Consider the following 15,593-nt stretch of genomic DNA (forward strand, 5'->3'; position numbering starts at 1 on the left):
CTTCAGTGTGAACGTCTGGGCTGGCCTGTGTTTAATACAGAACCGTGAGAAGCATTTACGGATTCCTTTGTGATACCTTGGGTTTTATTTTCCGCTCACCAGTCATCTGGAAATACAGATTTGAACAACGATATGATTTTACTTTATACCCATTAAATTGGCTTTTAAATGTAAAAGTCTGAAGAGCAGATGGGATTAAGACGTGGTCGAACAGGCATCCACACACACTGATGGGAGCATGTCGGGACCGTCCTGGGGAACAGTTTGGAATATCTGGCAAAGCTGAGGATGTGATACAGGGACCCACAGGTGGACCCTGGTCTATGTACTTAGCACATACTGTGTGAGCCTCTTAGAACAGACCAGTCACCTGGGCTGGCGACCCCAGGCCCGATCTTAGAGGGTTCTGCCCCGAGACAGAGATGTAGGCAGAGCCGAAAGAGCCCCGAGCCAGCCCCAAGAGCATCCTGACCACAGCCAGGGGCCTCTGGATACAGCAAGTGTCCCTGTACCTAAGTGTGTGCCCTCGAAGTCCCCGCCCTGTGGCTACGGAGTGAGGGCGGTGGTAGCAGCTGCTGGTGGGTGAGACCCGCCCATGGGCACAGAAAGCGCCTGCCTGCCACCTTGGCCGGGACACGGTGCCCTGCGCAGCCCGGGTCCATCCCGGCTCGACCCTCAGACATAGGCCAGCAGACCCAAAGGGCCTGAGGAGAGGACGAAGGAGGTCCCTTGTCAGAGCTGTGACCTTCCAGGGCCACCCGTCCCCAAGCTAACCTCCAGCTCTGCCAGCCCCCCGCTTCCTCCTCAGCCCCCTCCCCCCTCTGCACGCAAAGCCCCTCCCACGGAGCCCACCGCCCGGCCAGCCCCCGAGCTCCCGCCCTCCTCTGGGTGCTGAACAGCCGACATCGGGCGCCTCTGCGTGACCCTTGCAGCGCTCACCTGGGTGGGCGCAGCCCCTGGGTGCCGCCCGCTCCCCTGCCCACCTGCCCGCGGCCCTCACCCCTTCCTCGGCGCTCCTGAGACCCAGGAGGCTCGAGCGGCCCTCGGCCCCCCAGGGACCCCAGGCACAGCCCCACTGACCCGAGGGCGGCCATGCGCCTGCGCGGGTCCCGGCGGGGAGCCTTTGGAGCTGTGTCGGGTGGGGCGGAGTCGGGTTGGTACTGTCCTTGCGGGCCGGAGGCCGCGGCACGGGGCAGCCGGGACGCGAGCAGGAAGGGGTCGGTTCAGGACGCGTGTCCCTGTGCAGGACGTGCCAGGAGTTGCCCGGGTGGGGGCTGGGTGCGAGGGAAGGGCGCACAAAACGTGACGTGGCTTCGTGCACGGCGGTGGCGGGAGCCCAGGGACGCGGCTCCCCCCGCTCGTGTACACACGCACTTGACCGTGGCCACGGCCGCCCCCACCAAGTCCAGGAGGGGCTCACGGCGTTTCTCCCCCACCGCAGGGCTACGAGGACTGGCTGCGCCACAAAGCCGACAGCGCCGTGAACCAGTGCCCCGTGCACTTCGTCCAGCACGGCCGGCTGGTGCGGAAGCAGAGCCGGAAGCTCAGGGTGAGTCCCCGCCCGCCGACCCCAGACGGCCCCCAGACGGCCGCAGACCTGTTACGATGAGGAAACAGCGCCACGGGGCTGTTTTCTTTGGCCAAACCTCCGTCTGAAATGGTTTCATTTATTGGATGCAGGCCCACCCTCTTCCCCAAGTACTGCTCACTTCAGGCAAGCTCCTACCACTATCCTTCTTTAACGTCTTATTTCTATGTATTTATTTTTAAAGCTTTAATCGACTTTATTTTTAGAGCAGGTTTAGGGTCACAGCAAATTGAGTGGAAGGTCCAAAGCCTCCCCGTGTCTCCGCCGCGCCCGGTCCCCCATGCACAGCCTCTCGGCCGTCAGGCTCCCCCCAGGCCTGTTGTCTGAAGCGTATGACGTGATAGTAACCAGTCCAGACAGGGAGAGCTCTAAACACCTGTAGAGAAGTTATTTTACAGTAAGGCAGAATCATATTAGTGTGATCAGCTCTACTAGCTGGAAATTTATGAAAATGGGGACAGAAAGCTCCCTGAAAGCTGCATGTTAATTTCTTCTTTTTCAATATATTATTGGTGTAATAATGCATCATTATGTTTAAATTCAAGTTTAAATTATTTAAGTGGATTATTTTCAGGCCTGTGCTAGCCGTTTAGAAGCGCTTACACGTGTGCAGGTGATAAGTATGATTTTTACGGTTTGTCCCCGAGTCATGTCTCGCTGTGAGCCTGGGGGTGGAGCCTGGCCACCCTCCCCTGGATCCTCCTTGGGCTTGTCCTCCCCCTAGTCGCCGCCTCCCTCGTCCTCCCCTGCAGCCCCACCATCCCTCTGTCCGCCCCGGGGCTGCTTTCCTGGCCAGAAGTCCTGGCAGGGCCATCGGGAAGCTGCTGTGGGAGAGAGTCGCCAGCGCTCGTGCACAGGGACAGAAAGGTGGGCCTCCGCGTCTTTGAACCCGAGCCTCTGCTTCCGGGCACATCCCCAAGCCCTGGGAAGGGCAGCGGGTCAGCCTGGGGGTCAGTGGGTATCTCGGGCGGAGGACAGGGTTCGGGATGCCGGGACACTCCTGTTTCAGGTGTCATCGGCACGTGGTCCATCTTCGTTAACCTCATAATAGTTATTATATGTGTTCTATATTGGGGGTATTTTTAAGTTTCTAAACCACATTTTCTTTGTTTTATAAATTTCACCGTCCAGGTGTTTCAGTAATTCCCCTCCGTTAGCCTAGGTTGGCGACATTTTCCTAGTGGTCAAGGAGTCAGGAGGTGGGGAGCTGGGAGGACAGCCTCTCAGTGTGGGAACAGCAGTGGGGACCCCCATGTATATATTAACAGGCTCTTTCGGACCCTAGGCTCCAAATACCGTTTCCTTTAACAACTACATTTCCTTTGCAAAGTCTTCTATACTTTTAATAAACATCTCTTCAAAAACAGACCGAAACAGTACCTGTCAGCAGAAAATTGAATTTTTAATGTATCGATCTCCTATGGGGAATGTCTGCCCTGTATCCAGCCTGTTTTACCCGAGAGGATTTTAATGGAGTCTGTGAGACAAGGAGGGAAGCAAAGGCTGCTTGTGGCGAGAAAAGGAACCTTCAATTTGTCCACCTCCAGGATTTGTCCTCGCCTGGATGGTGTCACACAGTCTGTAACTTTCATGCAGCTGAATTCCCTTGGGACTCAGCCAGGTTGGGCATCTGGACGCCTTCCTTTCGTTGCAGAGTCTGGGGGGGGTGTGGCCCAGGTGAAGGATGTTGATGTTTCTCCAGTTTGGGGCCGTTCAGATAAAGCTGCTGTGAACTTTTGTGTACAGGTTTTTGTATGAGTATAGTTTCCGTTTCTCTGGCATAAAAATTCAAAGAGTTCAGTTGCTGGGTTGTCATGAAATTACGGTAGAAGGAACGGCCAAACCATTTCCAGAGCGTCTGCACTGTTGTACCAGCAACGTGTGAGGGGCCCGTTTCTCGGCCTCCCCGGCGGCGTTGGGTGTTCTCGCCGTTTCTTCTCTCGGTCGTTCTGATTGTCGGTGCGGTTTAAGTGTGTGCTTCCCTAGAGGCTGGTGAGCATCTTACCGTGTGCTTATTTGCCATCAGGGCATCCTCTTCATGAAACATGTGTTCATGGCCCTTACCCATTTCCTACTTGGATTATTGAGGGCTTTTACTGTTGAGCTCTGGGAGTTCCTCTATTCTCGAACCTGGTCCTCTGTCAGAAGTACCTTCGTGGGGTATTCCGCAAAGCAGAAGTTGTTCATTTTGATGGAGTCCCATTTACTGATCTTTCCTTTTATGGCTGCTGCCTTTCGTGTCAAGGTCAAGAACTCTTTGCCAAGCCCTGGAGCCCAAAGGTTGTCTCCTGTTTTTTTTTCCCTGAAAGTTTTATAGTTTTATGTTTCAGATTTAACTTCCTGATCCATTTTGTGTTACTTTTTACGTCAGGTGTGAGGTTTAGGTGAAAGTCCCTGTTTTGCCCAGGACTGACCAGGTGCTCGTCTGTTGGAAGGGCTGTCCCCCCTCCATCGAGGGGCTTTCGTACCTTTGTCCAAAGTCAGTTAAGCGTATTTTCGTGGGTCTGTTTCTGGGCTCTGGGCTGCGTCGCGATGGCCTGTGCCCGTCTTCTGTGGGGACCACCGGGGACCATTCAGTGCTGATCACTGCGGCCGCGTCACAGGCTTCATGCCCGCAGGATGACCGCCCACCTCATCTGCCTGCTGGAATACAAATGGTGCAAATATTTCTATCATTGCAAAATAGAATATCGCAAACTATTCTGTCATAGTGCACTGTGAAGATCCCAGGTCTAAGGCTGGGGCATTGACTCACAGGTCTCTCCTGGGTTTGGGCCAGATGTCCGGGCAGCGATGTTTCTCAGTCATATTAGCATCCACATGCCTTCCTGCAGGTAACACCGTGATGGTGTCTGTGGGAGCCACTGCCTGGAGCCCGGCTTTCGGTTCACGGTGCTGCTGTCTGTCTGTCCCGCAGGTCGGGGACATCGTCATGGTCAAGGAGGACGAGACCTTCCCCTGTGACCTGATCTTCCTGTCCAGCAGCCGCGCGGATGGGACCTGCCACGTGACCACCGCCAGCCTGGACGGAGAGTCCAGCCACAAGGTAACGTGCCTGTCGTTTGTGCCCCGTCGGGACCCGTCGGGACCTCCGCATCCTCCCCCAGCTGTGCTCTTGTGGGCAGAAGCTGCACCGGGCATGAGGCTCTGTGTTCGGGGGAAAGCCAGGGACTGTTTTCCTCTCGTTTGCTTCTCCCTGTTTCCCACTTTCTTCCTTCCCCCCTCAGCCCCCCTAACGACCAGCCTCTCAGGTTAACAGAAGCAGCTCCACGTTCCTTATTTAGCTGCGTCGTTTAGCGGCGGTACCTAGTTAAGGATGGAAGGAAGAGATTGTTGGAATTTTGAAGTTTCCATTCTACTGGTCAAAGTTAGTGACTTGACTGGACTGGAATTGTGTGAAAAGTAAGTCGTGAGTCTAGATTTTTCTGGCACCTAATAGGTACTGTTACATCAATGAGTGTCTTTTTTTTTTTTTTTTTTTAATTTTTGGTTGCATTGGGCCTTTGTTGCTGCGCGCGGGCTTTCTCTAGTTGCGGCGAGTGGGGGCTACTCTTCGTTGCGGTGCGCAGGCTTCTCATTGTGGTGGCTTCTCTTGTTGCAGAGCACGGGCTCTAGGCGCGCAGGCTTCAGTAGTTGTGGTGCACGGGCTTAGTTGCTCTGCAGCATGTGGGATCTTGCCGGACCACGGCTCTAACCCGTGTCTCCTGCATTGGCAGGTGGATTCTTAACCACTGTGCCACTAGGGAAGCCCTATGAGTGTCTTTTTGTTAAAATATCTTAGTAAGGATTTTCTGAAATTATGATTCATTTCTTACGCTCAATATGGAATTCTGTACCAGCAGCTAGTGCTACAAAATTTTAATTAACAATCACAAAAGAAGAAACACATCGCTATTAATTTTAAGGATTTCATTGTTTTAAAAACCTGGAAGCTTCCAAGGAGTTTATGAAAGTGAGCCTTGCTCTGAGGCTCTGGCTCCGGAAGTGCAGCTCTAACAGTGCCTGAATGCCGCCCGTGGACACAGGCGATTCTATGCCGGAAAGCACCAAAGGATGCCCTAATCCTTTGTGGGTGACTTGGGGTGTCATCGTATGAAGCCCTATGGGGTTTCCCACGTTTACTCTCACATTTTCTATGTAACGAATCCCAGGAGGGGGGACCCTTCTGGCACAGTCAACTGTCAGGGAAAGCAGTTCTGGGCTGGAAAGCGCTGGGTGTCCAATGGCCGTTGGAGCTTGGGGTATCGTGTCCCGTCCTCCCCAGCCCCGGCGAGCCGTGCACACCCGGCTGCGGGCAGTGGGCTGCCCTCTGCACCCCGACCCACAAAGGGACATCACTGCCTAGACGCGTCCCTGGAGCAGATGCCATGAGCCTCCGGGTACCTCACTGCTGTCAGGGTGAAGTTTAACAGCAGTCACCCTGGTCCAGACGTGGCCCATGTCTGCACCGGGGCTGCGCTTGGACCTCTCTGTGTTTGTGCTTGGGGGGGCCGGAGTCACCTGAGCCCTTTCCTTAAAAGCAGAGGTCACGCCTGCAGTTTTCACATCTGTAAGATGGGGGCAAACCTGTGTTCCAGGGGCTCTTGTGAGGCTATAACTAGGAAATGTCCCAAAGTGCCGGACGCACAAGTGCCTCCACAACGTTGCAGGGATGCTGTGGTCACACCCCCTGTTGCTCTGAATCCTTTCACGCTTTGCCCGACACTCATGGGAGACACGGAGGAGACTGCATCCCCTCCCCCCGCCCCTCCTTCCTGTCTCTTCCCAAGGCTGGTCCACCCATCCACGCTCCCTGGTGCCGTCTGGGTCCATCTTCTCAAAATGGGGTCCCAGACCCCAGCACGAGCATCACCTGGGATCAGGTTAGAAATGCGGTTCTCGGGCGCCACCCCAGACTCACGGCCTCAGAAACTCTGGGCGCGGGGCCTGGGGTCCGTGGCCCCCTTAGTTTGAGGAGCCCTGGGGTCAAGGCCAGGTGAGGATCCGTGCAGAAAGCTGTGCTCCCCGGACAGTGACAGGTGAGGGCCGCTTGCCATGCCTGCGACAGCTGTCTGTGAACCACATAAACAAAAAAGAATATTTTAGGTCCCCAATTTGTTTCCTCATTCAGAGCCACCACTCTGACAGATGAATCCAAGTGTCCAGTTTTGAAGAAGAATTCTGTTAGTTGAGGACACTGGGTAAGAATGGAAGAATTTTCTGGCACCTAATAGGTACAGGAATCCCGGTGGTACCTACAGTTCTGTAACCTTGTTACATTTGCAAACTCTTTATTATACACCCTGTCTCGTATGGTAACCAGGCTTTGTAACCAGGCTTATTTATATGCCTAAAAAATTAAACATTGGTGCTGCCCTAGGACGGGAGGCCCCCGCCGCTGGGTTTGTCTTGATCATTTTGGCTGTGAATTCCCATTTCTTGTCAATCTGCAGACCCATTACGCAGTTCAAGACACAAAGGGGTTTCATACGGAGGAAGATATAGATTCTCTCCACGCCACCATCGAGTGTGAGCGACCGCAGCCCGACCTCTACAAGTGAGCCGGCCTTCTCCCCGGGGTCCTCGCTGCTGTCCGTGCCCATGGCCCAGTCGCGCGGGGGTTTGGAATGAGATTGCAAATCACTGCTGAAAAATTAGGACCTGGTCAAACTTATATTACTTCTGTATTTTCATAGTCCAGCAACATTCCAATCCATAAATCTTAATACAAATATTTGAAAAGGCTTAATGGAACTACCTTTGTCAAAGAAAAATGAATTTTCTGTATGTTGAGGAAGTGACTCTAAGGGAAATCATTTAAGTCGTGAGCTAAACAGAACAATTAAAAAGTGGGAGGAGGGGGGAGGAGTGGTTTAGCCTCACACCCCTGTGTTACCAGTACAGAATCCCAGTCCTTCTTAGAAACGGGTCAGGGGTGAGGAGGGGGGTTCCCCAGAGCCGGGGTCTCGGGTCCTGCCCGCCTCCCCGGTCCCCTGTTGCCCTGGCAGTGACCTGACTCTCCTGTCCCCAGGTTCGTCGGCCGCATAAATGTTTACAGCGATCTGAATGACCCCGTGGTGAGGTGAGGATTCCTGCTTCTTCTAAACACTTGGCGATTTCCTCTCTATCGTTCAATTAAACGTGGATTCTTTTCCTGATGAGAGTTTTTCATCGTTGCTGTCCTGCTGGGTTTGAGGGGGGAATGCTGCGTGACCAGAGGTCCGGGTTCCGCTCCACTTGCTGGTTTCTCTTGTGTACACGCGTCTGGACGCGTTAACAGACGAACGCCCCCGTGGAGCATGTTCTCCCATGACTCTGCCGAGGGTCTTCTCACAGCCGGGAAGGGTGGGAGCTGGTCCAGCAGGCGAAGGCGAAGGCGCGTTTCCCCAATAGAGACGCTTTCATAGCTGAGCAGACCGTGCGTCTTCGGCCAGGACGTTGAAAGGTTTCTGACTTGGGGGCCACTTCACTGGGCTGCGTGAATCTGCCCAGACTCACCACTGGGACACAGCCTCAGTCTTAGACGTTGGGGGATGTGTCTCCCAAGGGCTTGTGCGGGCTCACGTCCCCCGGGGACGGGGGAGTCTGCTTCAGGGATGGGCAGTGGCCAGCGCGGTCACAGGTGGGTGTCCACACCTGCTTCATCAGTGGCCTCACCCCGGGCCGCTGGCGGCAGGGAGCTGACTCAGCCCTGAGGTCGTGGCGCCCAGACGAGCCGGCCCTGCTCGCTGCAGCTGTGGCCTGTGCTGCCTCACTTCCCGGGCCTTGGGCGTTTTACCTGCACGTGGCCTCAGGTCTGCGCTGAGGGAACTTGGCTTTCAGTAGGTTTTGACAGCGCTCTCCTTCTTCACAAATCCCGCTGGTTAGAGAAATTATTTTTCTTCCAAGTTCAGCAGTCACTAGATTCTCTGTGTCCTGGCATTGCCTCGTGTATTAAGGAAGATACTGGGCCAGAAGTAGGAAAAAACACTCAGTGGGAAATTACTGCAAAGTAAATCGTCATGGGGTTTATGTCCTTGAAAGGCTCCAGAAATTACTCGCTTTAAGGAGACAGTTGGCACCCCTCCTAGCACATTTTTATCACCATTCTTCATCAGCAGGTTAGCAGTTGCTTTCCAGAATCTGTGGAGGCATTCCTGCTCGTTCTTAAATACCTGTTGTTCTAAAGGTAAACGCCTGGTTACCTTGGAGAAATAATGTGGATTTCTGTGTCTCGCGAGGGTTAGTTTGAGTCTGAACAAGAGTGAATATATTTAGGCGGATCCGTATTGCCAGCGGGTGAGGCTGGAAAAGTGAGCGCCGCAGGCTTTCCTCGTTTGGTATTTGGACGGAGCTGAAGGCTGAGCCCTTTGGGAAGATAATTACCAATATATTTTGTGTTTTGATACGAGTTTTACTTTAGCTTTTTAAGTATCCATGTGATTCAGCAGACTTTTAATATTTGGGTATTTAGAGACGTTTATAAACTCGTGGTGTGGACAGCTGTGAGTTATATATCTAAGCTCTCAGTCTTTTTGTAGTGATATTTCTTCATCCTCCTGTCCAAACTAGAAGTGAAGTACTTTTTGAAGTAAATTATTTTTAGACTCCCCAGAGACACTTCATAAAAGGGCCATTTATTTCCATAAACACCTTGGACAGGAGCTGTCCTAAGTGTTAGCTAACAGGCTGACAGTACTTGTAACACAAGCAGACAGCACGTGTGCAGCCGGGCGCCTGTCCCGCGTGGCTGTGAGGCTGGGGGACGCACCCTGAGGCCATGGGACAGCCCTGGGTAGGCCCGTCGGTCGGGGCGGGGGGGGCCCTGCCCACGCACCCTGCTGGGCAGCCCTCCTTTCTCATCTCCAGCCTGATGTGGTCCTGAGCTGGGTCAGCTCAGTATACTGAACACATTTAAGCTTACCACGTTCAGTGGACTCTCAGCCTTCCGCGGTAGAGGGAAATTAAATGCCGGCAAAGTGAAAAGCAGGCGTTAGCAAACCGTTCCCTTCACCCCAAATCAACGCTTTCCCTTTACCCTCCGGAGAAAATCGGGAGAATATTGTGAATGGCAAAATTAGTGCATCTGGATTCTGCCTATTTCCCTTCTATTCTTGGGAAACGGGAAGAAATTCTCTCTCGGTCAACAAAGGGGACCACGTGTCCACGAGCCCCTGCAGGCAGAGCGTCCGTCTGCGGCTCCCCGTTGCGTCCAGAGGGCTTGTTTTTGCGCGAATGGTTCTCAGTGCCTCGGTCGCTGCGTGGGCCCCGGGATCGCCCCAGGCTCCCCGGCCACCCGCACTCAGGGGCCCTCGGGGCTCGGCTGCAGTGCCCGTAATGCCACGCGGGGCCTCACCGCCTTCTCCCCTGGAGGTGCGACTGTGTTGTGCGCGTGACACCCCCGAGGGTGCGGTAGAAACAGCTGAGTGAGGCGCCGGCACCGCGTGGGGTCCCCGGTGCCTCAGGCCTCAGACCTGAAGCCTGTTAGGAGCGGGTTTCCGGGTTGGTCCCTCGAGCGGCGCTTCTGACGAGTGCCCAGGGGCTGCCCCAGCACCCTCGCTGTCGCCAGTGGAGCGTGTTTACAGCCTTGGGGTGCGGCCCCGCGGGGCTGGGGCAGGGCCGGGGCCCTGGAGGGGCTGACTCTTCCGGGATCTCCCAGCAGACAGGTTCTTCCCGCCCCCCAGGGAAAGAGCAGGCGCTTTACATGGGCCCGGCTAGCTTTCCTAGTCCGAGCGCAAGCAGATCTTCACTGAGCCGGTCTCCTCTCAGAGCGAAGCGTGTGCTCACTGCGTCCTGTCGTGCCGACCTGCTTTCTCCATTGCCCTGTTTCTGGTCGTCCTTGTCTTTGCAGGCCGTTAGGATCGGAAAACTTGCTTCTTAGAGGAGCCGCGCTAAAGAACACCGAGAAAATCTTCGGTAAGTGTTTTAATTAGTGAATTATTAATAATAGCTTCTGAAACCAAGGACCCGTTAAGCAGTTGAAATCCGTAGATTTAACCGTGGATGAAAGCGGACCATAAAAGCGTCTCTGTGTGCTTTGAGGGGCTGTGGATTTACGGCCGCGGCAATTTTCCTCACTAAGAAAACCAGTCGCCGCGTATAACCGCAGTCCACAGAGCCGTGACACCCGAGAGTGTTGCTTGCAAATTAAGTGCCTGTAGTTTTTGACTCAGACGTGAACTTATATCTATGAAAGAATTCACACAGTGTAGTTCTGCAAGAAATTTCCTCTAATGGCTGTATTTCTTTGCTAGTATTTCCCACTTCTGGTGGGTTACTTTTTATGTTTTAACTGAAACAACTTATAAATATACAAATGCGTCCCGTTGTTGGAAAACTCAATACATTAAAATCTGAACCTAAAAAAAAAAGGGCAGATTGCTCTTTATGCAGGAAAAGAAAAGCATTCCTTTGGTCTGAAGAATCCTGTGTGACTTTTTATGAACAGCTAGCTTGCCTAGAAGAATTTAAAATATGACCCGTTTTGTCCAGAATTTCATTTTTATCGTAGCTGTGCATACTTCACGACGTAGAGCAGGACACCGTTGTGGTGTTGTTCTAACATCCGCTCTGTACTTTACAGGTGTTGCTGTTTACACGGGCATGGAAACCAAGATGGCGCTGAATTATCAGTCAAAATCCCAGAAGCGATCTGCCGTCGAAAAGTAAGCTGATTGCCCCGTGGTTCGAAACGTGTAAAAACTCATCCGTGGCTTCCCACTGTGGCAAACCCCGCAGATGGGGAACCATTTTCCTCTTAGTCTTACTAGCAGCTCCTTCATGGGATCTGAGGGACAGTCAAGCGGGTTATTTAGACCTTAGATTGACAGCGTTACTTTGTGGGGACGTAAATGGCCACGCACCCTCAGCCACGTCTGCAGGCTCCCGCCCGCGCGTGGACACCTGGAGTTCTGGGTCAAGGTCCGTTGTGGGTGCCCAGCATCTCCTCCCACCATTTCATGAAAAAGTGAAAGTTCAGTCACTTTTCTGATACGGGTTCAGTGAGGAAAGCATTAGCAGAGGGAACAGTCTTCTTTTCATTAAATGGTAAAATCCTGTTAATGTCAAGGACACAGTTGAATTTGTAAGAAAACATGGCCCAGAATGATGTCTTCTTTGCCTCTCGCTAAAGTGTGTCCTTAACTTGAAGTGTACAACCGAGTGTCCTCGTGTAGCGTAATGAAGCGCTCCGGGCTCCTGGGTGATCTGTGGGGAGACTGTTGAGGCATCGTCTGTCTGCTCCTGGCAAGTCGACCTTGAAATGTGATCCTGGGTCTCTGTCCATCTGTGGCTGCATCAGATATGAACTTGGACAGTTGGTTCTTACTAAAGAAGAATGCTTAGTTTCCAGATGTCTGCACTGACAAATTGGTTTCAGAAATAGATATTGGAAAACCAAACCTTCTTCATAAGCTCCTAAGATACCGGCTAAGGATTCAGCACTTTTCCCATGCGGAGGGCATTCGCTCCCTCCCTCCCTCCCCCCTTCCTTCGTGGTGATAATCTCCAAGTTTGGAATTCACTGGCTGATGGTAGAAGAAATTGATTTCTGGGTGTTCTTTGAATTAAGAGTCCTAGACCATGCAGAAGCCCTGTGAGCCAGGCTGTGCCCTCCTGTCTATAGGAGTTCCCTGCCCTCAGCACTTTCCCAGGTGGCCGCAGGACACACACCAGTGCCCACGGCGTGTACTCAGATGTAGACGAGTTCGCATTTTCACTTTTACCCTGACAGTTCGTCGGGGCGGGGGAGTCCTGTTGTGCTGTTCCTGTCTGTTCACAACATGTTCTTGCTGACGTTTGTGAGAAAGGCGACGCCCAGCTCAGGTTTCCTCGGGGAGCGGGAGCTCAGTCACCCCCACTGTCTTGTGTTTCAGATCAATGAATGTATTCCTCATCGTGTACCTCTGCATCCTCATCAGCAAAGCGCTGATTAATACCGTCATGAAGTACGTGTGGCAGAGCGAGCCGTTCCGAGATGAGCCATGGTACAACCAGAAGACAGAGGCAGAACGACAGAGGAACCTGGTATGGAAAGGGACTCCGCAGGCTGTCGCTATGGAATCGTGGGCAGACCGGATGAGGTCTAGGTTGATGAAGTCTTTGTAGCAGACGCCGCGCTCATCGATAGTGAAGGTTGTCAGCTGCCTGCCCCCGCCCCGGCCCTGCGGCTGTAGACCCTGGTTGAGCCTCCTTCTTTGGGTATTTGAATAGTCGAGTCTGAAAAGTTATCGGCTTCCATCCCAGATTCATAAGGACACACCTTAAACACCTAACGCTCAGCACGGTGACCTGTATTATAAGGGGGGCTGAGTAACTGCTTATTGGTGAGATACACGGCCCCTAATTAGGTAATAGATGGATGAAAGGAGCGTCTCGATGACGATGGGAAATTACAATAAGAATTGGCTTCATTTTTACGTACTCCTATTTATCAAAAATGTTTTCCCCCAAACCAGTGAGTTAATTTGATGACATGTCCTCTGCTTAAAGCAGTACAGTCTCCTGCTGGGCCTACTGCGTCCACCTGAGCGGTGTGCAAATCCAGACCTGGACCCGCTCAGCTCAGAGCAGGGCCGTGTGCAGGTCCCAGCCTGGCCCCCACTTCCTTCCTGTGTTCAGTCCGGCCTCCCATGAGACAAATGGCTCAGAATAAGGATAAAACTATACAGAAGCACCCTTTGTACAGACCCCTAAATGCGGTCGTTTATCAGACTCTCGAGGGAACTTGCAGTAATCACAGTATACAGCGTCCTGCGGGCTCTCAGCTGGAGACCCACCCCTGCTCCCCGCGGCCTCTGAGTGTGACTCACACCCCCCGCCACGCCCCCCGCCCCCAGCAGCGCAGATGTCGGGCAGCTCCTGTCCCAGGCCTGCCACGGTGCTCAAGTCGGGTGCGGGAGACAAAGCTGACGGCCCCCGCTGCCCCAGTGGCCTTTACCTTTGGGTTTGAAGCACTTGGTTTAGAAACGGCACTTGTTAAGCTGTGCCTGACTGACTGAGGTTTGAGCCGTTGTGATGCTGGCGGGCGGCGGGGGTCACACGCCTTCTCTAGCTCCTCAGAGCCTTCACGGACTGACTCTGAGGTTTGCGCCATCGTGATGCTGGCGGGCGGCGGGGGGATCACACTTTGAGCCGTCGTGATGCTGGCGGGCGGCGGGGGTCACACGCCTTCTCTTAGCTCCTCAGAGCCTTCACGGACTTCCTCGCCTTCATGGTCCTCTTCAACTACATCATCCCCGTGTCCATGTACGTCACCGTGGAGATGCAGAAGTTCCTCGGCTCCTACTTCATCACCTGGGACGAAGAAATGTTTGACGAGGAAACGGGTGAAGGGCCTCTGGTTAACACCTCGGATTTAAACGAAGAGCTAGGACAGGTCAGGTCTCCTGAGTTGTCTTCTCTCACTGGCTGGCCATTGAGCCCCTCTCTTTTATGTCCCCAGGTTTCTAGAAGCTACGTGATTCTTATCACGCAGGCAGGTCATCAGGATGGTCAGATGGGAACGTTTCCATTTCAGCTCGTGCACAGCGGTGTAACCTATACCTAGTGAAAGAGGGCGGCAAAGTGGCTTTTTAACTTTATGTGACAGTGCGGGGTGCTCTGGGTTTACGAGTTGTGCAGATTCATCACATTAACTCACTGCCATGAGCTCATCGTGGCCTTTCTAAGTGGTGCTGATTCTGGGTTTCAAGGGAGAGTTAGCAGCGAGCCTGCTCACAGGGCCTGCCCTCGGCTGTCCCGTCCCATCTCCTCGGTCCTCACGGCCCCGGTCATCATCGTCAGGGTGGGCAGAGTGAGACCTGAGTTTCAGTCTCGCGATATAAAGAGTTCAGAGCCCCTCCACTGCACCCCTGCTCCAGGCTGACGGCTCGCGGCCTGGGCCCTGCACTGGGAGCTCTTGACCTGTAAAGTGAGCGTAGTAACAGGTACCCGCCCTGCAGCGTGTCCCGCGGACGGAACGTGCGGGTGGGAGCCCCCGAGCGGGAGCCCAGCGGGATGGGTGGAGCGGGGACTCGCCGGGACCCTCCACCCCCTCCCGGGCCCGCGGGTCTCTGATAGCCGGCGGCGGGGGCTCAGGGGGGACCCATGTTCCCCACAGCTCATGAGGTTCCCCACAGCCCACAGGGTCCGGGATCCCCACCTTCTTTCAGTTCATCGAGATCCAGGGTTTAAAACTCCGTGTAGTTTTCACACGTGCCACAGTTTTCCATCAGAGACTTTTGTCCCTTGTTTGAATTCTGTCATCTTCCAACCCTTAAGTGATGCTGCAGGCTTGGACCTCCCAGGCCTTATGGGATAAGCTCATCCCACCCGTACCCTTGATTTTTTGGTCAGATCAGATCCAGGACCAAGCCCCCAACCCCTGCCGCGTCTCTGTCTTTCTATGAGATGGAAGGAGAAGAGTGTAGAAAGTCCCCCCTCGGCCCCCGGAGCCAGGCTGTGTCCAGACGCTCGCATGCACAGAGCTTCGGGCGGGGACGGCCAGTGTGCTCACCGTCCGGCCGGGGAGGCAGCGTGGTTGGGTGAAAGCCTTGGAAATCGCTTCGTTCGGACGAGGCTGCCTTGGGGGGTCCGAGGGCCCTCGAGGGGCAGCAGCTCCCAGCCGAGTCATGTCCGCAGGTGGAGTACGTGTTCACGGACAAGACGGGCACCCTCACCGAGAACAACATGGAGTTCAAGGAGTGCTGTGTGGAGGGCCATGTGTACGTGCCGCACGCCGCCTGCAACGGACAGGTGCTCCCCGCCGCCGCTGCCATCGACATGATCGACACCTCCCCGGGCGCCGGCGGGCGGGTAGGTGGCCGTGCTCCTGGCCGTGCGTCCTGCTGCCACCTGGCCACAGGCGGGTCATGTGAGGGACCAGGGGCACCTCCTGTCCTGGGGTCCAGGACAGATGCTGCCCTCCGGCGACTCGGGGGGGCAGGAGCTGTGAGTGTCCCCATCTGCACAGGCGTCCCCAGGTGCATCTGGCCGTCACATCAGGGTTGGGGCAGCTATCTTCACGTGGCCAGGTGGGGAAACCGTGGGCTGAGACTAGAGGGCCCTG

At 54.3% G+C, this 15,593-nt stretch overlaps 1 protein-coding gene across 1 annotated transcript in view; it reads left to right on the forward strand.

The window, feature by feature from the left end:
• ATP11A (ATPase phospholipid transporting 11A) overlaps positions 1 to 15,593 on the forward strand; it is a 120,764-nt gene that overhangs the window by 65,745 nt on the left and 39,426 nt on the right. Inside the window, exons 5-13 of the mRNA XM_059995865.2 lie at positions 1,442 to 1,549; positions 4,506 to 4,634; positions 7,021 to 7,124; positions 7,599 to 7,649; positions 10,398 to 10,462; positions 11,130 to 11,211; positions 12,421 to 12,571; positions 13,725 to 13,922; positions 15,167 to 15,340. Coding sequence (XP_059851848.1) covers positions 1,442 to 1,549; positions 4,506 to 4,634; positions 7,021 to 7,124; positions 7,599 to 7,649; positions 10,398 to 10,462; positions 11,130 to 11,211; positions 12,421 to 12,571; positions 13,725 to 13,922; positions 15,167 to 15,340 — 1,062 coding nt within the window. The remainder of the gene's footprint in view (positions 1 to 1,441; positions 1,550 to 4,505; positions 4,635 to 7,020; positions 7,125 to 7,598; positions 7,650 to 10,397; positions 10,463 to 11,129; positions 11,212 to 12,420; positions 12,572 to 13,724; positions 13,923 to 15,166; positions 15,341 to 15,593) is intronic.

The sequence above is a fragment of the Delphinus delphis genome, chromosome 18, assembly GCF_949987515.2.
Source record: "Delphinus delphis chromosome 18, mDelDel1.2, whole genome shotgun sequence".
Classification (NCBI taxonomy): Eukaryota; Metazoa; Chordata; class Mammalia; order Artiodactyla; family Delphinidae; genus Delphinus; species Delphinus delphis.